The sequence below is a fragment of the Melospiza georgiana genome, chromosome 18, assembly GCF_028018845.1.
Source record: "Melospiza georgiana isolate bMelGeo1 chromosome 18, bMelGeo1.pri, whole genome shotgun sequence".
Taxonomy (NCBI): Eukaryota; Metazoa; Chordata; class Aves; order Passeriformes; family Passerellidae; genus Melospiza; species Melospiza georgiana.
The window spans coordinates 5,344,313-5,365,721 of record NC_080447.1 but is presented as its reverse complement, the minus strand read 5'-3'; the positions used below and the strand labels follow the sequence as shown (position 1 = coordinate 5,365,721).

Genomic DNA, 21,409 nt, shown 5'->3' with positions numbered 1-21,409 from the left:
ATTCTGCTGTTGCCTTCCCTTGTCCTGGTGAATATTGTGGAGGAAAAAAGGGGAATGCCTTTAACATAACTTAGATAAATTCAAATCTTCTTAAGCCAGAAGAGAACTTCACTATCCAGCTAAAGGACTACACATGGACTCCCAAGGTTTTATCACTCTTACCAGGAATGAAACAGTCATCTAAAAAATATTTTAGAAAATTTATTGAAAACTGACATACAAAGGGTGATTTGGTCCCAAGAGAAGACAGACCAGAATCAGATCTTTAATATTTCAAAATAATGTTTTTCCTAATACTGCATTGCCTTTGCCATCCTGTCTGTGAACAGCATTAATAAAAGTCTTTTAATGAAGACAACAACAAATGAAACTCACAAATACAGAAGTCTGTAAATGCCCACAGCTTGATCTCCCATCCAGTCCCCCTCTCCAAGTGATTGCTGCAGCAAGGGTCTTGCTCAGTGCTCCTGGCACTTGGTTCCCACTCTTCCATCAATTTAAGCAACTCAACCCCTCTGTCTCCTATCACAAGGGCAGAAATGCGTTGTGAAAAAATGAAACCAAATGTTTTCTATCAAAGCAAACTTTTTAGACAATTTTTTTTCTCCATCTCAGTCTTTGTCAACAGTGCACCACTCTGTTCTTGCTTTAGATGGCAGTAACAGATCAGTGATGCCCTCCTGGCATTGAATTAAGAGGAAAAACACCTCTGAAAGTCAACCTTTGGTACAAACCTAGCAGGAAAAAAAGTATGCTTAAAAGCCATCCACAACAAATTCTGCAAATCTGATATGCAATTTGGTGTTTTTAAGAGGAAAATAACTGCATCAATTGATGTACTTAGGCCTCCCAGATTTTTTTTTGCATCTTCTGTTGCAGTTTCAGTGTTACTGAGATGGTTTCATAACATTTTTGAAATTTTTATCCTTTTTTTTCAATTTATTTAGGATTCAGAGCTTTCACCTAAAATACTTTAACTATAATCCAGCAGCAAGCTGAAAACCAGTCACTTACTTGGAGGCATCACATTTTCTACCTGCAGTGACTACAGCCTTCTCCAAACTGACTGCTTTATGTTCTGCTCAACCACTGGAGCACATCAGAGGCTGTAGGTTTTAAAAGATGTTCAGCAGCTTAATAATACATAAGAAATTTTCCACAGTTCATGCAAAAGATTTATAGCAGACCCTGAAATGAAATTAGGCATTATAGCAAGATAGGCTGCACATGTTCTTCAATTTAATAAACCTTCCAGAATGGTACAGGTGTGCACTGGTTTCCAGAGTAATACCTACTCAAATGCTGGAGTGTTTTTAGTGAAACTCTAAAATGTTTTACCAAGAGACAGGAAATTTCAGACAACCTTCAACAAAAGCAGCAAGATAAACAGGGTTCAACAAACAGGTATGTTTTGAACAACCAGAAGGACTGCAAAAAGAGAAGGCTGATTTTAAGCTTTGAGCTATGGGTTATTCAACAGTGAAGAATATTATCACAAGGATTATCTTTTAGCTGTGCAGAGAAGAGTAGATTTTCTGCAGCTGCATTCCTGTGTACTTGCTCCTTTATGTTAGCAAGATGTCAAAACCAGATTGGGACATGGGACTCTGAACAGACCCTGTTACTTGGAAAGGATTTCTTATAAAAGCCTCAGTTCAGGTATCTCTGAGAAAGCTCAAGGACTTATGAACAAAAGATAAAACCCTTAAACAAGTTAGAAAACCTTAAGCATAACAAACTGCTGTGCACTGAGAAAAGGTACAAGCAATAGCTCATTGTGAACTCCTTTCCTTGGCACCCTTGCAGGGTAGAAAATTCTTTTGGCAAACATCTGTATAAACAATGTGAGGCTATATTATTGGCACATACTGTGGCTTAAATTTTATGTCTAGATTCTCTCAGGAAAAAGACAGGCACCTCCTTTACCTTACCACCAAAGCCATCAAAGGCTGGGACTTTGGTACAGACCCAGCATTTGACCCTCCCAATGGCAGCAAGCACCATAATCCCTGTTAGCTGATTTACTTATCACGTTTACCCAAATCAATGGATGCCATTCATTTCAGCAGAAGTTACACTGTCCTAACTGACTTTCCAACTCCATGCATACAGAAAATCTCAGCACAATGTAAAATTCTGCTGAGAACCACTTTGGGGAAGGGAACATCAAAAATACACAAATAAAATTTAGAAGCCAATGAACCAAAGATGACTGAAGTCAGCAGGTATCCTGCAAGTTACAAGTGCTGGCTTTACTTTCTACAAAGCAAAAGACTTAAGCTCAGCTGTAATATTCCTTCCCTGGCACCCCGTGGACTGTGTAATTTCTACATCTGAGTTTACATAAAGTCCAAACAAATAAGATGGTGTGAAAAGCTGTATTACCAGAGGGACTGCTTTTCTATCCATGACTAGATTTGAAGATGTTTCTTCCTTTACATTTTGTAATTCAATTTAAACCAAATGGCCAAGAATAGTATGTGCACCAGTTTCAATGGCTCAGTAAGACAAAGGTGTGGCTTAAGCCACAGTTACATTCAATATTTGGATTTTATGCTTTACCAAGGGCAATTAAGAGGATATTTCACCACTAAGCAAGATGGAAAGCTACTTCCCTGTTCCAAAGGCCTCTGAATTACCTTTTCAGTAAAAATAAGAATATTTAACAGATTGGAACACAGAAATCTTAGGGTGTTTCCTGGCCACCCTATGATTGTGGTGTGCTTATGATTGTTAGTAAGAAAACAAAAAAACAAATAATACAACTTCAGATTCACACATCAAACCAGAAAAAATAATCAAAAAACCTCAACAATAGGCATCAGAAGCTCACCACTTCCAGTCTAAAGTCTGGCATCTACAACTCCATTTCTTCTTCTGCACACCCAGATATTCCCAAACTAGCATATGGATCTGGAGACATGGCAGTCTGTTGTGATCCAGGGAACGTTTCAGTCTGTGGGTCAAAAGGAGCTCTTGGTATTGGCTGCTTAGCTTGACATACTTCTGTACTCTGCTGCTTGAAGTTCTTAACAGAAACAGACTTCAGTTTATCTGTCATAAATTCAGGAAGAGGTTTCCAAAGCACGAGTTCCATAGAAGGACGGCTCCTAGAAGGGATGGAGTTTCAGTAAATTTTAAGTTCTCCAAGCACAGCTATTAAATGCAGAAGACCTTCATCCTTTGAGCTAGCCTGGAACCATAGTCCAGAAAATAAACACCTTTTTCCCCCCCTCTATTAAATTTCCTCTTCCCTATTCCCTAGTTCCCTTATTTCTAGTTCTAACCTTGTATTTCCTCTCTTTTTTTTGCACCAAACTTGACCACTGTTGGTCGCACTTCAAGATCTCATTTTGGAAATTCATATACATAAACCCAAAACTGATACTGGTTCACTCCACAAATTTCAGTCTGTAGAAGACATGAGGAGTACAAAACACATACTTGATGACCACTACAGTCACACTTATTTCTTTTTTACATCAGGACAGTTTTTCCTCTTTGAACCACATGAATGGTCTGTTACACAATGCTGGCTGCATCATGCAGTAATCAAGGACATCTCCATAAACATGAAACGAGGTCTCTCTTTTCATTTGCACGTTAGCTACATAGCACCATGATTTCCTCCAGAACTTACATAGATTCTATTATTTTCTTTGTCAGGACTTCACCAAAATCCCTCTTCATCCCTTTCTTAAGGGTATCTGACAGGATAAGAGTGGGCAGATTGCTAACATTTCCATCAGCATGAACTTCCTCATCTTCATCAATTATCCTAGGAATGGAGGGGGAAGAGGGAGATAAACACTATTGAGCATACTGTTATCAGGAACATCCACTGCAGACTACAGTCACATCTACGTGCTCTGCTCTGTGCACATCTCTGACCTGGGCTGGGTACCAGGAGCAGCAGGGCCATGCTAACATGAGTGAGTCTCTCTTGGGCCAAAACACCCTGAGAAGGACTCACAGAAGCCACTCAAACAGTAATGCCACTCCTGGTACCTGAGCTAGCTTTGCTATCCCAGCAGTGTCAGTACAAACATACACTGAGAGAAAATAAATAAATTCCCTCCAAGGGAAACTGAATGATTCAGTCACATTACACAGGTGAGTCTCAGCTATGCAGCTGCTTCACCTGCTCAATTCCCCAAAACTGGAATTGAGAATTATTGCAAAGGTACTGGACATACTGAAAATAATGCTTCACTTTTCACAACGCTGTGCCAATTCCTGAGATTAAATCAGCACAAATTGGTGAAGTGTTTAGAACAAATGGAAGCATCTCCTTTGTTTTTGGTTTTTGTTTCACAGAAAATTTAGCAGTGTAGCTGGGAAGAATAGGGAACAATCCTCCAAGAAGACCAAAGCAGACACAGACAGATAATAGAGACAGATTTCACTACTCTGATTTATCCATTAAAAAGTAACAGTCTAACAGTACCTTGCTTCTCCTTATGCATCATCTATGGAGTAATCTACAAAAAAATCTTGTTTTAAAATTTCTGTAACTTTTGGCTTTTCTAATCATCTGCAGTGGTCATTTTAGATATTTTGGAATACCAGCTCACCTGCAATCACCTGATACATACACATGCCATTTCCAGAAATCTTTCAAGGACCAGAATGCACAGTAAATTTATTAAAACACTACAGCAGACTCTCTATAACCACCCAATTGCCCACGTGACACCATCAACAAGATGAATCTCAGCCTTATGTACAGAGAGACCTCTTTGGTTCATGCTACTCCCTCCACTTACAAATCCACATCTATTTTAAGTTTAAATCACAGAACAAGCTGCAGTTGGTTGAAAAAAAACTGAGCTAAAGCCTGAGCAGGTAAATGTTAGAATTTGAGCTTCTGGACACTCACAGAAGAGCATTAAACCCAATTATGGTATATTGGAGCTGCATAATGATTGTGACCAGGGTGTTATTTACTCAGCATCTCCTGCTCTAGCACCCAAAACTTCTGATCAGCCTGAGGAGTCACAGGACCACAGGCAGCCTAAAATTAAATAATTTTAACAGAAGGTTCACCTCAGACTTACAGCAGCGTTATCACACTGCTAAGTGCCAGATTTACCCCTGAATGCCCACCAAAAAAGGGAAAGCTCAGCAAAGCCAGGCTACTCAATCCCTGCATTTACCTGTCCTCAATTTCCTGAAGTTTCCTGCGAGCAACCTCGCATTGCTGTTCCCCCATTGTCTGATCCATTTCTTCACAGGGACTTTCTAACATGGCAGTTTCAGGACCGCTGCCACCATACTGACTTGCTACCTCCCCAGCTGCCTGCTGACCTGCACAAAGAATCCATTCTTCAGTGTTGGGATTCAAAGGGCAATTTTTGGTTCCTGTCAGTCTCTTCTTCCGCACAGGACAGCTAGGAAACAAAGTAAGTTTACAACTGTCAAAAAAAGAAACGTGGCATTCTACAGGAACAAATGTAAAGTGCGTCTCAGCAGCTTGGACATTCTGTGGCAAAGCAACCTCAACAAAGGAAATAAATCCACATTGCTCTTAGTAAAATGTGAGTACCTATTCAGGAAAATCAGTGCCACACAATTAATTAGGTAACAGAAATGGATCTGGGCTCATGTGCAATTCAAGGGAAGAGTTCCAAAGGGAAACAATGATAGATTTCCTTCCTGTTTGTATTGTAGGTGAGATGTGCTCAAACAAAACAAAAAGCAAATCAGGATTTTTCAGGCTATAAAAGACAAATTAATTTACCCTTCCGCCTCTTCTTCTAGCTTATGCTTCCTTCCACATCGCACAGAGACACTACAAAAGAAAAACAGTTACTTAGCTTCAAATTGTATCTTTTGGTTATACTGACAGTGTCAAACAATATTTCCCCCTTTTAAAATTTCATCTGAGATCAATGGTGACAGTGTGTCACCAGCTGTGATGGGAATAAAAGTTTGGGACAACAAATAACCACTTTGTTACAAAGGAAGTCAAAGGCAGCTGTAATTGCTCAGTTCTCTGAACAGAATTCCATGCTAATTTCTTCATTTCTTCTCCTTTATATTATTTAGTTTTCCACAAGGGGCAAGACCAATTTTTTGGTCTAAAATTCAAATGCTTCAAGAAGCAATACATGACCCAGCTTATGTCTCTTAATACTCTATATGACGGGACATACTGAAAAAATACTAAAACAAATAAATGAATTTGAAAGTACGCAAATATGCTGGCTCTTGCCTTTTAAACGGTTCCCTCATCCCCCCCAGCCAGCTTCAAGGTCCTTAACCGAGAACAAGACAATTTTCTAACCTCCTACCAGCGCAACACTGCTACAAGGAAACAAATCCCAAAGCAAAGCACCCGCCGCAGCTCTCCCCTGCCTGGGCCCTGCGGAACGGCTCCGGCACTTACTGGCTGCGGCTCCTGGTGAAGGAGCTCACCGGGGCCACCGTCAGCCCCTGGCTGTGGCTGCCGAGCGCGGCCAGCGAGGCCAGGTCGAAGCTGCTCTGCAGACAGAGGCCGGAGGGTCCGTCCACGCCGTCGTTTCCGATCCCTGCCATGACCATGCCGGGTGGCTGCAGACGGCCGTGGCCGCCGGCTAAGGGCTCCGGGGCAGCGGCCGGCGCTGTGGGGAGCTCCACGGCCGGGCCCGCCGGGATGCCCTGGAAGGATCTGCCTAGCGCTGCCATTTCCTGCTGCAGGGGGCAAAGCGCACATCAACGCCGCAATCCGCGCTGCGCCACACGCCGGCCCTGCCCGAGGCGCTCCCGCACGAAACCTCCTCCGCCCGCCGCGCTCACCCGGGCCGAGCCGGGCCCGCGGCTGCGGCCGCCGCTACAGCCCGGGTCCTTCCAGGCCTTTCGCCGCGATCCGATAAGGACCCGCGGGCACTGTGGGAGCTGTAGTCCCGGGCTCTGGGAGACCTCTGGGAGTTGTAGTCCCGAGTGCTGTGGGACCTGTGGGAGTTGTAGTCCTGGGTGCTGTGGGAGACGCGCTCTGAGAGCGGGCGGGCTCCCTGCCGCAGCCCGTGAGGGGGCGCCGCGGGCTCTCCGCCGCCGTGGCGCGTGAGGGGAGCGCCGCGGTGTCCCCGAGGGTGCCCGAACAGCCTCTCTCTTGTCCGTGGCCCGTGAGGGAGCGCCCACCGCGGGCTCCCCGAGAATGACCGAAAAGCCCCTCTCTTATCCGTGACCCGTGAGGGAGAGCCCACCGCAGGCTACCCGCCGTGGCCCGTGTGGGGGCGCCGTGGGCTGCCCGAGGATGTCCGAACAGCCCTTCTCTTGCCCGTGGCCCGTAAGGGCACTGTGGGCTCCCCGAGGATGTCCCCGAACAGCCCCTCTCTTGCCCGTGGCCCGTGAGGGCGCCGTGGGCTCCCCGAGGATGTCCGAACAGCCCTTCTCTTGCCTGGCCGGACCTAATCCCCGCAGCGGGGCGGGCACGGTCCGGCAGCCAAATCCCGGTCAGCTGAGGAGCTCAGGCGGGCTCGGGGAGGTGGCGAGCGGAGCGGAGCTGAGCTCCGGGCAGCAGGAGGGAGGGATGGCGCCCCGGCACACGGTAACCTCCCGTCCTTGTCTTTGGTTGCGGGAGGCTGCGGGGTCTACGCGGGGTTAGAGAAGGACAGTGGATGTACACACTGTAAGAGGTGGGAAAGCTCCCTGAGGCTGCTGTGAGGCTTTATCGAAGTAGGACATCCCTGTCACAAAGTTCGGAACCCTTCAGGAGAGTCCCAATGGGCGGCGAGAAAAAAAAACAAAACCAATCAAACAAAACGACAACAAAAAGTAAAGCTGTGTCTTAATACAGTAGTAACTTAAGTTCTTTGGCACTTCTTTTTTTTCTGTAACATAGTTTATTAAATTTTGCAAAGGAAATCTAATTCGGCCCATGCTCAGAATGGAGCACCAGCCCCTGCTCAGAGGGTCTAGCTCGCCCTGCAAGGTAAGCAGAACCATCCTGAAGGTGCATCCTGCAGAGGTTGTGGTTTTAGCAATGGTGTACAGATGTAAAATGTGCAAGAATTTTATGTTAGCATTTGAATAGAAATACATTAGGTGATTAGACTTGTAAGGTTTTGTGCTTTCCTTGGACACCTGGCTGTGTTCAAAAATGGAAGCTGCAAAAGCAGCTTTCTGATTCTGGTGTTTTACATTGAATACAAATAGAATTTTGTTTGTGTCATGTTTTCGGAATGAAGTGAACGCCCTTATAAACTGTCAGGAGCTCAGAACACATGAGGTGATTATCTGTGCTCTCTCCTAACTCCAATGTCAGACAGCATACCAATGTCACGAGCCCAGCTGATTTGGGCAGGAAGAACGAAAGATCTGTCACAATAAATCCTAAGTTATATGATGTATGTTCATTATTTTGTGTGTTTGTTTGTTTATTTTCTGTTCCTTCTACATTCCTGGCTGTACCCATAAAACACCCAAAATAGGTTTACAGTACTTAGTTACTATAAGGGTCTGAGTGTGCTGTGCCAGTATTTACCACATCAATTTTGGTTTTTTCTACCATACTCACTGCAGCCCTTACTTATAACTCTTAATTCATTGCTTTGGTTGACATTCAGAGAAACACTTTTTATTCTTGGAAACTGTAAGGAAATGTTCATTGGATTTTACTTTAAAAAGATCAATTTCAACTTGCAAATTTCAGGGAGGGAGGGAAGAAGGAAGTGTTGATGAATTATCTTTAGGAAGGACACAGCTCTGTCAGAATACAGTAAAATATCTGGAATAACTCAGCATTTCTGGGAACTGGACCAAGAATGAGAATGATGAAGAATTAGTCTACATACCTAACAATGAGAAATTCAGTGAATAGAAGTTTATTAAAAGAAATATGTACAGCCTTTATATATGGAGAAAGGGGAAATTTGATCACTGAAGTGTCTTGATTTTCTTTTGCTCCCCAGCTCCCCAGCTGGACATTGTTCCTGGCTGTTTGTGCTGTTGGAATTGGAGGCACCTTTCAGTATGGGTACAATGTCTCTATTATCAATGCACCCACTCAGGTAAAAGCTCATCTTTTATTCACTGGGCTGTTTCCTTTCTGAACTCTGCCACGAGGCCAAATGTCCTTTTGCTGTGATCACAGAGGGAACTGAAGCAGTTCTTCCTCTCTTATGAAGGAATCTTTTTCATTTCCTAAGTGGTTTCATGTGCATTTGTTTGTGAGTACCCCCTGTCACAGCTATTCTGTGTCAGACTAAAGTGTTAATATGTCTTATAAGTACCTTCATTATTAGAAGGATTAACTGAGTAAGTAATATATTTTTTGATTACTAAAATAGCCCAGAACACTAAGGGTAGAATAGACCAGAACATTTGCAGTTGGAAGAGACCTACAATGACCATCTAGTCCAACTACCTGACCACTTCAGGGCTGACCAAAAATTGTGTTACTAATAGCAGTGTCCAAATGCCCTTGGAGCGTTGACCACTTGTCTGGGAAGCCTGTTCTTCTGCTTGACCACCCTTTCTCTAGGATATCACCACTGTTTCTCCAAATATCAAGTTTGAACCTCCCCTGACACGCCTTTGAGCCATTCCCATTCTTTCTATCACAGGGAGAAAGCATAGTTACTATTTACAGGGGTCCATCACAAGGCATATTACTGAAAAAGATCTCCTTAGGGAATTAAAATGTTCCATCTGTAGTGGCTGAGTATCTTGTAAATATTTTCACTTGTTACTTGAGCGTTCTTTGCTGTAGCCTCCAGGATTCTGCATATTTTGTGGATGACTCAAGGATCTGAGCAAATGTTCTTGTGAAAGTGGTGGGTATCAGTTTTTTGCCACCAGCTGATTTATTTGGTTGGGAAACTGTGAAGACTGAATTTGCTTCAACATTGTATACTTTTTACAGAATTTAAAAGGAGCTGTTTGTGAAAGAACAGGTCATATGCTAGGAACAGAGGGAGAGTCCAAGAAGTTTGTTCTTCTGTAGTCTTTGTTTGCAGGCAAGGAACAGGAGCCTCTGATTACAGATACATGCCAGTTCAAGTGTTTCTAAAGGCAAATTTTAGAAAACCAAGCATGTGGAATAACAGCCTCAAAGTTCTGACACATGGATACTCTAAGAAAGGTGGAGTATTATTGGAGCTGAAAAAGGGATTTTACTATGACTCTTTGGATTACACTGAGGCAGGGAGATTTAGACCAAGTGTCAGAATGAGTCCCCTGACAGTAAAATTTTTTAGGTTGCAAAGCCTCTGTGCTGTGAGAAGTTCCTAAAAACAGTAGGGCCAGCCATCCACCCTGTTCAGAAGGACCTCAGAGCTCTCTCATGGCAGTGCATGTCAAGGTTGTGTTTCTCCTCTGCTGCAGCACCTGAGGCAGGGCACAAAGCAGAGCTGCTCAGCAGCCTTTGAGGTGTGTGGGGAGTAGGAAACACAAAGTCTTCCTTGTGGTCAAGGAAAATTCTGCCAGTCAGCTGATATCTCTTAGAATTAACTCCCAGAATTGATTTTCAGGGTTGAGGTGCAAGTTATTTGTAGTGCTGTGTAAAATGCTACGCATTCATCACTCTTTTCTCCTGCAGCATATACACAAGTTCCTAAATGAGACCTGGAGCAGTCGTTATCACAAGGAGCTAAATGCAGATTTGCTGACTTTTCTTTGGTCTGTCATTGCTTCCATCTTTTCCCTCGGAGGCCTGTGTGGAGCCCTGATTGGAGGCAGCATGGCCATACGCCTGGGCAGGTCAGTTGCAGCAGCAGGCATCAAAACATGTTTGCTTTTCCTACCTTCCCACTGGAATAGAAAGTAAATAAATGGGAAAAGAGTGGGAGAAAAGAGTATTTTTTTCACTTTAAAGCTGAGTTTTCTAGTAGAATTTTACCATTTATTCCAATGTGGCTTTCAAGGATGAGCCCTGAATTCTGACCTTTGTCTTTGCGTTACATTTACTGAAATCTGAGTAGGGGAATGCACACAGAGTGTGTTGGAAACATGAGTTTCCCCCTGACACATTTGCAGCCCTAGTGCCAGTAAGGACGAGCTGCTTCATCTGTTGCACTTCATTTGTCTAAATGAAGAAACCCCGCTCCTACCTTGTCAGGCATTTCTGTCATATTTGTACATTATTCTTATGTTTAGACATTCTAAAAACATAAGCAGTTGTATCAGATATCTGGGTTTCCAGGGAATAACATGTTTCTTCAGTATAAAGTCCATTTATCCCCCCACGTTATCAGAAAAAGAAAACTGTTTAAAAACCCACATTATTACAGATTTCCATAATGTCTGGTTGAGACCTTGGGGGTTTTTGTTTGTTTTAATCAGTTTTTGTTTGTTCTGTGGTGTATTACTATTATTATTTTATTTTTGTTCCTCCTTTTTAGGAAAGGAGCTCTTTTGATGAATAATGTTATAGCAATACTAGCCTCCATTTTAATGGGGATCAGTTTTCCTACAGGATTGTTTGAGTTACTGATTGCTGGAAGGTTTTTGATTGGCATAAATTCAGGTGAATGATTTCTTATTCCTACTATCAATAAACTATGGGGAATGATAAATTATTGTTATTTCTGATCCTTTAGGTTTTTGATGAAAATGTTCTGTAGTTTAGCTTGGAATCTGAAGGCAGCTAAATGAATAGGAAATTAAGTCCCATTTTGCATGTGTTTTGCTTTAGTCACTCTTTGCAAAGCAATTTATATGATAGGAAAATGATTTTTCCATTTACTTGCAGGTGTTGGGCTCTGTGTGCAGCCTCTTTATATTGGGGAGTTTGCCCCAAAGCACCTCAGAGGTGGTTTGGCCATGGGGACTTCCATCTTTCTGACTGGGGGAATTCTGACAGGACAAATAATTGGTTTGAGGTAAGAAATATTTGAGGGTTTTTTTCCTGTTTTGTGTTATTCCCGTGTAAAGAATTCCAATTTCCTACAGCTCATTGCAGCACATTCCTTGTGCCATTGCAGCATTAGAATTCACACAAGGTCCTCCAGGAGAAGAAAATCTTGAGTCACCTTATTCCTACAACTGCCATCAGTGCTGTGTCCTCAGGGGAGTAGTGTCAGTTCAGATGGGTCACCAGATCAGCAGCATTAAAGCAGCCACCTGAGCTGAATTCATGTTTTCTACCAGTTTCTTGCTGGAGACAGTGGATGTTGGAAAGGACTTGAGAGCAAAGGACTCACATTTCTCTATCACAGCACTAGCACTGTTTTTGTTCCCTGTGTGATCAGAAGTTGCTCAGGCCTTCATCCAGCTGGAACTTAGAAAGTTCCAAGAGCAGAGACTGCACTAAATAGTAACCAATAGCAAATTATTATATTTCTTTGCCTTCTTTTTCCACATTTCTCACAGAGAATTATTGGGTGGAGAAAAGCATTGGCCTCTGTTGCTATCCAGCAGTTGTATTCCAGCATTAGCCCAACTGTTATTCCTTCCATGGTTTCCTGAAAGTCCCAGATATCTTCTTATTGACAGAGGTGATGAGCTGAGCTGTGCCAAAGGTAATATCTGTACTTTCTGTTCTCCAGAAGGGTACAATGAATATATTGGGTTCCAGATTCTCCTTTTATCTTTATCCACACAGCACAGTTGTATCCTAGTGCTTTTTGGCCCATGTTTTACCTCCAGAGAGCTTCTATGGAAGAAGCCATTGAGGAACTCAGGAACCCATAATGGGTTATGAACAAAACTTCTATTATCCTGTTTCAAATATAAGTTCATTGACTGAAGCTCCAAGCTGATTACTCTCAGTGGAAAGTTCATTATCAGGATCATCAAAACTCCTACTGTTGACCTTAAGAAGACAGATTGTCATTTGGGATATATTTAATCATGAAGGTTTTAGAGGAACTGATGCTGTATAGTCTTTAAGACCATTTGTAAAGATTTTAGTCTGGGATCCAAATGAATTCTGATTATATTTGCCTTAGGAGAAGAATTTTCTGTCTTTGCTCCAGCTCACTAACTGCATCCATTGGCAACATTAAAGTCAGGGCCATAACAAAGGACTCAATATCTCCCTAGAATTTAAGCAAAACTAACCAAAATGGCAAGAGTGTCCTTTAAGGAAAAGACTATTTGAAGGTCTGAGGTTCAGATATAAAATATTTTGCCTGGTGAATATTTCAAGGCCAGATATTCCTCTAAAAAGAAGGAAAGAAATGCCACAGAATTCTCCAAATCCACCACAGCAAAAAAATGTTGAAAAAACAGCAAGGAACAAGCAAGTCACAAAGCAAATTTTTCCTATCCTAACAAAAGCCAGATCTTTATGAAAAGAGATTATTTCCCAGGAGCTGTGGTTAATAGATAAATGTAAATTCTTTTTTTCTATTTGTAGCTTTGAAGCGATTTCATGGTTCCTCAGAGTACCGCAGGGAGCTGGAGGACATCCAGCGGGAATGCTTTGCCTTGGAGGGGGAGAAGCCCAGGAAGCCCTGGCAGTTGTTCACTGACCCTGCTGTGAGATGGCAGCTCATCACTGTCATCGTGATGACCATGGGCCAGCAGCTCAGTGGCATTAATGCTGTAAGAGTGAACAAACAGCTTAAATAATTATTTCATTTCCACCTGTTGTTCATCTATTTATCAACACAAAGAATCCACATAGAGAAGATTGGCGAAATGGGATAAGTGGGAAGGAATGTCCTTGCATTATTTTGGTGTTTCTCTTTAATTTTTTTCTCATTTCTGTGTTTCTGGTGTGAAAACCTTTCTAAAGAATGACTTGATGCTTCCTCTGAAAAATAAATAAAGGTGGATCAGTTTATCGAGTGTGTCTGGTTTAAGAATATAAAACATATTCAGTAAGTTGAATAATCCTCTTGGCTTTTATGATAGCAATATGTTTACTTAGACGTGAATTTAACAGATTGTAATTGCTGCTTATGTTGAATTAGTAACTCACAACATAAAATACTCTGATCTATATGTTTAGTATGAACATGACTTTGTTTCCAGACAATGTTTTAAATACCAGAAAAATCTCATTGTTTGTTTTTGGTGGTTTTTTTTTTCTGTTGTAGATTTATTTCTACGCAACTTACGTTTTTGAACAAGCTGGGATTGTGGCAGAAAAAATCCCGTATGTGACACTTGGCACTGGAGTTTGTGAGTGTCTCACAGCCCTCTCCTGTGTAAGGAGCAGTTTGTTCTACCTCCCAGTACAAACAGTAATGATTCTTCTTGATGAATATTGGTAAAAATGAGATCAGTATATTAACAGAAGGTTGTATCTCGTCCACAGGGTTTGCTGATAGACTATGTGGGAAGAAGATGCCTTATCATTGGGGGTTATCTCCTCATGACTCTCTGGTGCACTGTTCTGACCTTCTCTCTGACTTACCAGGTGCAAAGGACTCGTTCCTCTTACCCAGTGTGACTGAGGAGTGGAAAGGGCACGTGGTGACTCAGTGAGGGGGAATGGGTTTAAATTGAGAGTAGGGTTAGATTAGGCATCAGGAAGAAATTCTTCCCTGTGAGGGTGCTGAGGTCCTGGCACAGGGTGCCCAGAGGAGCTGTGGCTGCCCCATCCCTGGAAGTGTCCAAGGCCAGGTTGGATGGAGCTTGGAGCAACCTGGGATAGTGGAAGGTGTCCCTGCACATGGCCAGGGGTGGGATGGGATGAGCTTTGAAGCCCCCTTCCAGCCCAGCCCACACTATGACTACAGAATTCTATTATATGATTTAGTAAAAATCATTGAATGAACACTATTTAATTTCTCTGAAGCAGAACTGTTAAATAAATTAGCTGTAAAAGAGTCGTGAAAGACTGCTGGTCTTAATTGAAATAAAATACAGAAGGAAACATAACTGTTAAGCCAGACTTTAAAACTGGATTATCAAAATCTGAACTAAACCTTCTCATTGTCTTCTGTTTCAGGAGCTGTACTCCTGGGTGCCTTACATGAGCATGATGTGTGTGTTTGCCTTCATCTTGAGCTTTGGGCTGGGCCCAGGTACTGCACAGAACGTGTGTGAGTGGGGAAGGTCTGGGAGGGCTGGGGTGTCACACAGCCAAGAGGCCTCTGCAGAACCCAAGGGAGGCCATCCTGTAGCCCAGAGCTGAGGCTTACCATGCATGATTCTGGGGGAGCTACACGTGAGGGAGGGCTTAGTTCTGCCCTTCAGAGCACAGGGGTTCCACACTTGTCAGAAAAGGCCTGCTCCCTGAGCAGTGCTGCTGAAATTAGGGGCTGTGTTTTAGTGGGAAACTTCCTGCAAGGGCAGCAGCCTCAGAATTATGCTGTGAGGAATTATAATAGATCAGCTGATGGCATATTCAAAAGCAATCAATCTTTTGAAGCTTTGGAAGTACCTCAGATGGACATTTAGCACAATTCTCTGTTTCTGAACCATCCCCAGGTGGCATAACAAACACCCTGACAGCTGAGTTATTTGTGCAGTCCTCACGTCCTGCTGCCTACATGATTGCAGGCACTGTGAGCTGGATTAGCTTCTTCACAGTTGGGATGCTCTTCCCCTTCATAGTGGTGAGTATGAACAGCACAATTTCCATTTCACCTGCTCCCAGCTTCCATCCCATTGCTTGTATTGCATTATATACACTTGTACATGTAACTGACACTTGACCAGGATGCACACTGGCCCTCAAATGAGTTTAACTAGATTCAGTCCCTCTTAAAAGTATTTTTTACATATTAAAAACCCAAATATAACATGATAAATTAAAAGGAATGCACTGGAGGGCATTGCTCATGTTCAGATGAAAAAAATCAGAAGGTAGCAAAAAGAGAAAAACTTAATCAGATACTGAGATTTACACAAAACATTTTTTAATAGTGCCTTGTGCTTTCATGGCAAAGTAACGTTCAGGTGGCACCTGTGGCAAATAAGTCACATCCCTGAGAATTTGCTGAACTGACAGAGTTCTGTAAGCAGATTATTAGGAAAGGCAAGACAGGCTTTCATCTCCAGCTTTGTATTTTTAGTTTTAGCACATGTTCTTGACAAAATGTGCAGGAACAGCATGAATCTGGGTATCTGGATCTGCCTGTCCTTCCTTCATGGTTTAGCTCTGCTTCTCAGTAAGACAGTTGTTTTTTTGTAATGCACAGCATTGAAAAATATTAACATTTACAGAAATCTAAATTACATATTATTTAAACTATGTGACAGACAGTAGCAAATGCTGACTTTTAGATTGAGACATTTGTTTAAATGGTTTATCTTATTTTTTAAAATAAAAGTCTATTGCACAGCCCTTGACATTCTTATGTAAAAAGTTACAGGTAAAGATTAGGTAGAACGACTCCTTTTAGAAAAACATCTGAGCAGCAATGTTAAGTGTAAATGGAAACAAAAAGCTTATTTTCTCAAACCTACTATTATTACACTTGAAATATGTTGCAATCACATTTATTTTCAGAATGGACTGAAGCAGTATTGTTTTGTGGTGTTCTTACTGGAGTGCTTCTTTGTTGCTGCCTTCATCTTCCTCATAATTCCTGAGACAAAAAACAAATCTTTTCTGGAAATCAAAAAGGAATTTAACAAGCTTAATTTTGGAAGAAATGCCAGGAAAAAGGAAACGGAGCTTTATGAAAGAAGACAACTCCAAGATGAATTTTTAAAGGTTTCAGCATAATTTCACAAATGCAACAGAAATTCAGTGAGAATTATGAACCTTGTAATACATGATCAATGGCTTATTAAATCTTCCTGTGTATTTAGAGGAAGTGTAACTAAAGGCAAGTTACCACTGCTGTTAAAACATGTATTGCTGAAATACCATTGACAACTTATTGTATTATCCACAGAAAACTTGATCTTTAGCTGTAACCTGGTGCTGTAGGGATGCAGAAATGCCAGGGAGGATGTTCAGTGAGCCCCTCTGGCAGATTTCTGCAGAGAATTCAGCAACTCTTCTTGCATTTCAAAGCCCTGTGTTCAGCTTGGGTCATTGGGCACATCCAAATGCTTTGCTGAGTGTAATATTCTGAGTTCTTGTTAAAACCCATACAAGAACTGATAGCTGATATTTGAAATATTCCAGTTTATGTAGAAATAGTGGCATTTAGTTTGTTTTTCCAGTTATGTAACTTTGAAAGCCTTAAAGACATTCCTCATCCAGTCCTACTACTGTACTGTGCAATGAAAGTACAGCATTCTGATTACTGGTATTTGTAATAAAAACTTTTTTCCTGATAAAATACTGCCTGGGGTTTCAATTTGGTTTATTTTTCCCCTAACCTAGCATCTTAACATTTTAAACTATGCAACAGGGTAAAACTTCTTCTAGTTTTGGAGGTTAGTTCCCATCAGACTGAGATCTACATACCCAAAAGCATGAAGTAGCAGAGAGGACAGATGACAGGAATTAAATACTTTTTACCTTTAAATTCCAGGAGACATGCTGAATGAGCCTTCTGCCCCCTCTCCAGTATTTTTTCATGGACTCTTTTTCAACTTAAAATAAATTCTTCACATGTTAGGAAGTAAGAAATCTCACATCTGGAGTTTGTTTGTGTGCCTCTCTGATATTTGTTTCCACACCTGCCACTACCAGGACAGTGCTAACCTTACCCAGTGCAACTTTTCCTGGCTGTAAGCATTTCCAAATGCCATCTGTTACCCAAGTGCTGCAGCAAGCATGGGATTTCTTTTCTATTTATTTTCCTCCTCTCAGAATTAAAGCTTTTAATGGAAGTACAGGAAACAAACACCCTTGGTCTGATTTTGCTAATAGAACCATTTGTTTAATTGAAAATAACACTAACTCTGAATAGCTAACAAGGCAACATCAGGAAGGGATCTTCTTGGCCTTTAGTTTATCTTCTAAGTTGGCAAAATATTTCATTCTTCCTAGCAGCTTCTTGGCCTCTTGCAGATCATCTGAAATGAAATAAAACATTACTGGTTTACAGAGGGAGAGGTGAATTTGCATTTTCAAAATCATCTCAAGATTTCAGTGACAGCACCTGTTTTAGTAGCAAGAGTTGTGACCTGCAAGGACTCAGACTCTACTAAAACCATGCTGCCTATTGTTTTAACCTCAGATGGTTTGGGAACATTTCAAATGTTCCACAAAACCTGTAACAATGAACAATTTGGAAAAGAAATGTGGATGAATGCCCTTTAATGACTCTACCCACCAGGCAAGACAAATGTTTTTGCTTGAAATGTGTATAAATAGACCAACTGACATAACTGAAAAATGCAAATGGGAGGAGTCTGGTCTGGATAGTGCCAATTCCAAAACTGATCTTGAAACAATTTCTGCTCAAGGGGAGGGTGGTTTATGACCTCCAGACAAAGGCAACACAGTCCTTCTCATGGCACAGAGTAACAGAATGTAACTCCTCATGGGCAGGGACAGCCAGCACCACTGGGATATTTACAGTTACACACACCCCGACCAAAGTGCAGCATTCTGGACCTGGCACACAAACACAAAGGTTTTTTCCCAGCTTCAGAAGCTCAGGAATGGTTCAAGCCTGTGCCTATCCACTGGCTGTAGAATGAAGTTATGTTGATTACTGCACAGGAAGTCCCAAATGTTGTGCTGAACAGGCCTTTACTTGCCACACAGCAGCTGTGGCTTTCACTGCAAAGAAAGCACTCACTGCTCTGCTGCAGCTGCAGGACTGCAGAACAACTTCGCCCAAATTCAAGTGTCAAACCTCAGAACATGTCTAAGATCACATCTGTCCTTCCCAGCATTCTGGGAAACACACCAACAATTTCCTAGCATCCACATTCCCACTGAAAATTGTTATTTAGATGCAAGATGAATGGAACTTTTGTACTGGACTTTGCTTTTAATGTGAGGTCCTGAATTTCCCAAATCAGCAGGAATGTCAGTTTAGAAGTACTTATTCTAAATACCTAACAAAGAACCCTTGTCAATGCAGTATTTCTCTTCCATATCTCAGGAAATATTTGCCAGTAAGAGATTGTGGAGTTTTAAGCATTTGACAGGTATGTATGGCAGCTAAAAGCTTCATAAAATCAGGTACCTCTTTCAAAAGCTGCAGTCACCTCTCTGGTCAGTTCTTCTTGTTTAACTGCAAAACAAATTATTTCATTTACTTTTTGTCATACTTAGGATATTTGATACCACTGCATTCTCACTGCCTGTGGTGGGAAAGCTCGTTACTACTTTCAGCCTTTGGGAGCCAAGTGAGTTATTCATTATACTGCTGTCAACGTTGTTTTAATTATAATTTCAAACATGTATTTTTTTATTTAAACAGGTATACTGACAGCAATTCCAATGCACATCAATGGTCACTAATTTCCCAGCAATCTAACTTATTTTTGGTGTATCAGTTTATCCTGCTACAGTTAACTTTCTCCTGTGCTACTCAGTTTTTATTTTAGTTATTGTAATTGCTTTTAGCACATAGCTGTTATTGAAAAGAATTAAATATATCAGTGAACCAAATGTTTTTGGTATCACAAACAATATAAAAAGAAAGTTGCTTGTGTGAGGAGAAGAACCACTTAATATAATGGCTGCCAGATGAAGAAGGTGAAAGAACTACAATGCCTTTATAAATAACATTATTTAGTGTGGTCAGACAAGCATTTTATTCAACTTAATTCTGACAGGTTTTTTTTTTTTGGAACAATTGACTAACCCTCACCTGATGAAAGTTGAGTAAATTCCTTTTTATTGTCTATATATATTTATTTTGACATCAGAATAGGTTCTCTTATGCAAATGTTCTCAAGACAGATGTGATGTTTAGGTGCATAAATAGGTAAAGACAACATTGGAAAAGAGGGGAACAGGGCAGAAGATCCTGCAGTGAGTCAATTCCAGACTAACACAAATTGAAGACATTACAAGAAATATACCAACACGGTTTAAAGCTTTCAGACTGATGTATTACACAAGATTCAGTTCATTAATTCTGTACAAATTCCTCAAGTCATAACCTACCTTTAATGGAAGTTTCAACTTCTTCGAGGTCCTTGTTTTTGGACTCTGCTAATTTCTCATTAATTTCCATGACTTCCATAAGGAATGCTGAGTCTGAATCACAGTCTGTCTCTTTTGCTGGCTCCACTCCATTCAGCTCCAGCTGGCAGAGGAAATGGGAATTTGAAAATAAATATTCCCACATCCATTCCTATGGAAATTATTTTCTTTAACATTAAGTCTCTTAGTGGGGCATACTCAGATATTCGATAAACCTACAGTGCACTGAGTCAGTCTGAAAATTAACTCCATACATAGGCTGATCATAAACCAAAAAAAAACCATAAAAAAGGCTGCCATGGGCCAGACTGAAATTCTGAATGAGCAGCCATGGCCAAACACCACGTGTGATGTGAAATTACTGTAAGATGAGTAGTAAATGAGATAATATGCTGATTAAATTTTGGACAAACTTGGTTCTGGTCTCCCTTCTATCTCTGGTGATCCTCTTCAGGGGAATTAGCACAAATTAGCACATTAAGGACTGAATGGAGGGTGGGATCCCTACCAGCCCCCAGGGTTAGTTACAGAACACTGCAATTCCTAACGGGGACCTTACTAGATAGAGGCCTCGGCTCAGAGGGTTCAGCAGAGTCTGGTAGGCCTTGTTGATCAGGGAAGAGTGTTGCTCAGAGTAGTGCTGCTCTTTCTGCAAATGGATGGCAAATAATTGGAAGCTAATTACAAGTGGCGAAACACGCTTTGTTACATGCGGAACAGCAGCGTCCCCACAGTGTCCGTGTGTGAAACGGAGAAGGCTCCGTGCACCTGGCGGCTGTGGCACTGCGCTAAGGCATCACGAACCGCAGCGGCCCCGCATCGTCCGCTCCTCCGCAAATCCACGGCAGAGCCTCTCTGAGCACCGAAACACAAACACAGGCGGAGCCCCTCACTCCCCGAGCGGGAGAGACGCGGGGACTCCACACTGCGACCCCGCCACGCAGCCGAAGGCTAAAGGCGAGCTCGTCCGGCGCTCCCCGAGCCCCGCGGGCCCCTCCCGGCCCGGCTCCCCCGCCCGGCCCGGGGCTCACCGGCGGCCTCTTGCCGAAGCGGTCGGGGTGCACGGCGCGCTGCAGGCTCCGGAACCGCCGCTGCAGCTGCCCCGGGTCGACGCGGAAGGAGCGGTCGCTGTGGGACACAGGGCGGGTGAGACCCGCGGCCGGCCGGGCTCGCGGCCGCCCCGCCCACACTCACCAGTCCATCAGGCGGAAAAGGTCAGGCCGCGGCGCCGGCGGCTGCAGAGCCTGGCAGCCGGGGCAGAAGTGGGGCGGCCCATCGCTGCTGGGGAGCGGAGCGCCGCAGCTCCAGCACGACGGCCCCGGGGCGCGGCCCAGCGCGGCCCCGCGGAGCGCCAGGCGCGCCCACCCGAGCCGCGCCTGCAGCGCCGCCAGCATCGCGGCCCGCTCCCGGCGGCCCCCGCGCGGGCCGCCCGCTCATTGGCTGCGCCCGGGGCGCGCGCGCGGCGCGCACGGCGGCCCCGGCCCGGCGGCGTGAGCTCCGCGAGCTCCGCGAGCCGTGAGTTCG

General features: G+C 42.9%; 3 protein-coding genes across 5 annotated transcripts; 1 reads left to right on the top strand and 2 right to left on the bottom strand.

The window, feature by feature from the left end:
• Positions 1-181: 181 nt before the first annotated feature.
• CCDC117 (coiled-coil domain containing 117) lies at positions 182-6,800 on the bottom strand. 2 transcript variants are annotated; one of them, XM_058036878.1, is made up of 5 exons: positions 6,389-6,800; positions 5,741-5,791; positions 5,157-5,390; positions 3,641-3,778; positions 182-3,110 (listed from the first exon to the last, which is right to left on the bottom strand). In XM_058036878.1, the coding sequence occupies exons 1-5, from the start codon at positions 6,664-6,666 to the stop codon at positions 2,858-2,860; spliced, it is 954 nt and encodes a 317-aa protein (XP_057892861.1). In that variant the 5' UTR covers positions 6,667-6,800; the 3' UTR covers positions 182-2,857. The 2 variants fall into 2 exon arrangements, with proteins under 2 accessions (XP_057892861.1, XP_057892862.1); XM_058036879.1 differs by lacking the exon at positions 3,641-3,778.
• Positions 6,801-7,477: 677 nt separating this feature from the next.
• LOC131091240 (solute carrier family 2, facilitated glucose transporter member 11-like) lies at positions 7,478-17,111 on the top strand. The gene is made up of 12 exons (XM_058037183.1): positions 7,478-7,528; positions 8,892-8,990; positions 10,520-10,680; positions 11,322-11,446; positions 11,672-11,801; positions 12,292-12,440; positions 13,280-13,467; positions 13,965-14,075; positions 14,186-14,287; positions 14,822-14,897; positions 15,304-15,431; positions 16,328-17,111. Exons 1-12 carry the CDS (start codon positions 7,511-7,513, stop codon positions 16,544-16,546), a joined length of 1,506 nt encoding a protein of 501 aa, XP_057893166.1. The 5' UTR covers positions 7,478-7,510; the 3' UTR covers positions 16,547-17,111.
• Positions 17,112-17,635: 524 nt separating this feature from the next.
• HSCB (HscB mitochondrial iron-sulfur cluster cochaperone) lies at positions 17,636-21,279 on the bottom strand. 2 transcript variants are annotated; one of them, XM_058037181.1, is made up of 6 exons: positions 21,080-21,279; positions 20,917-21,013; positions 20,445-20,534; positions 19,847-19,988; positions 18,918-18,965; positions 17,636-17,793 (listed from the first exon to the last, which is right to left on the bottom strand). In XM_058037181.1, the coding sequence occupies exons 1-6, from the start codon at positions 21,277-21,279 to the stop codon at positions 17,702-17,704; spliced, it is 669 nt and encodes a 222-aa protein (XP_057893164.1). In that variant the 3' UTR covers positions 17,636-17,701. The 2 variants fall into 2 exon arrangements, with proteins under 2 accessions (XP_057893164.1, XP_057893165.1); XM_058037182.1 differs by lacking the exon at positions 20,445-20,534 and having other exon boundaries at positions 21,080-21,164.
• Positions 21,280-21,409: the final 130 nt, after the last annotated feature.

Bases quoted from the DNA above. Each gene is read 5' to 3' on its own strand.
- CCDC117 (XM_058036878.1), bottom strand. From the start codon at position 6,666: ATGGCAGCGCTAGGCAGATCCTTCCAGGGCATCCCGGCGGGCCCGGCC. The intron at 5,391-5,740 runs GTAAATTAATTT...TTTGTTTCCTAG, and splicing joins CTAGAAGAAGAGGCGGAAGG to CTGTCCTGTGCGGAAGAAGA. The intron at 3,779-5,156 runs GTAAATGCAGGG...CTCCATTCCTAG, and splicing joins CTTCAGGAAATTGAGGACAG to GATAATTGATGAAGATGAGG.
- LOC131091240 (XM_058037183.1), top strand. The intron at 11,447-11,671 runs GTGAATGATTTC...ATTTACTTGCAG, and splicing joins TTTGATTGGCATAAATTCAG to GTGTTGGGCTCTGTGTGCAG. The intron at 11,802-12,291 runs GTAAGAAATATT...CATTTCTCACAG, and splicing joins GGACAAATAATTGGTTTGAG to AGAATTATTGGGTGGAGAAA.
- HSCB (XM_058037181.1), bottom strand. From the start codon at position 21,279: ATGCTGGCGGCGCTGCAGGCGCGGCTCGGGTGGGCGCGCCTGGCGCTC. The intron at 21,014-21,079 runs GTGAGTGTGGGC...TGTGTCCCACAG, and splicing joins CTTTTCCGCCTGATGGACTG to CGACCGCTCCTTCCGCGTCG. The intron at 17,794-18,917 runs GTACCTGATTTT...ATTTCATTTCAG, and splicing joins GACTGCAGCTTTTGAAAGAG to ATGATCTGCAAGAGGCCAAG.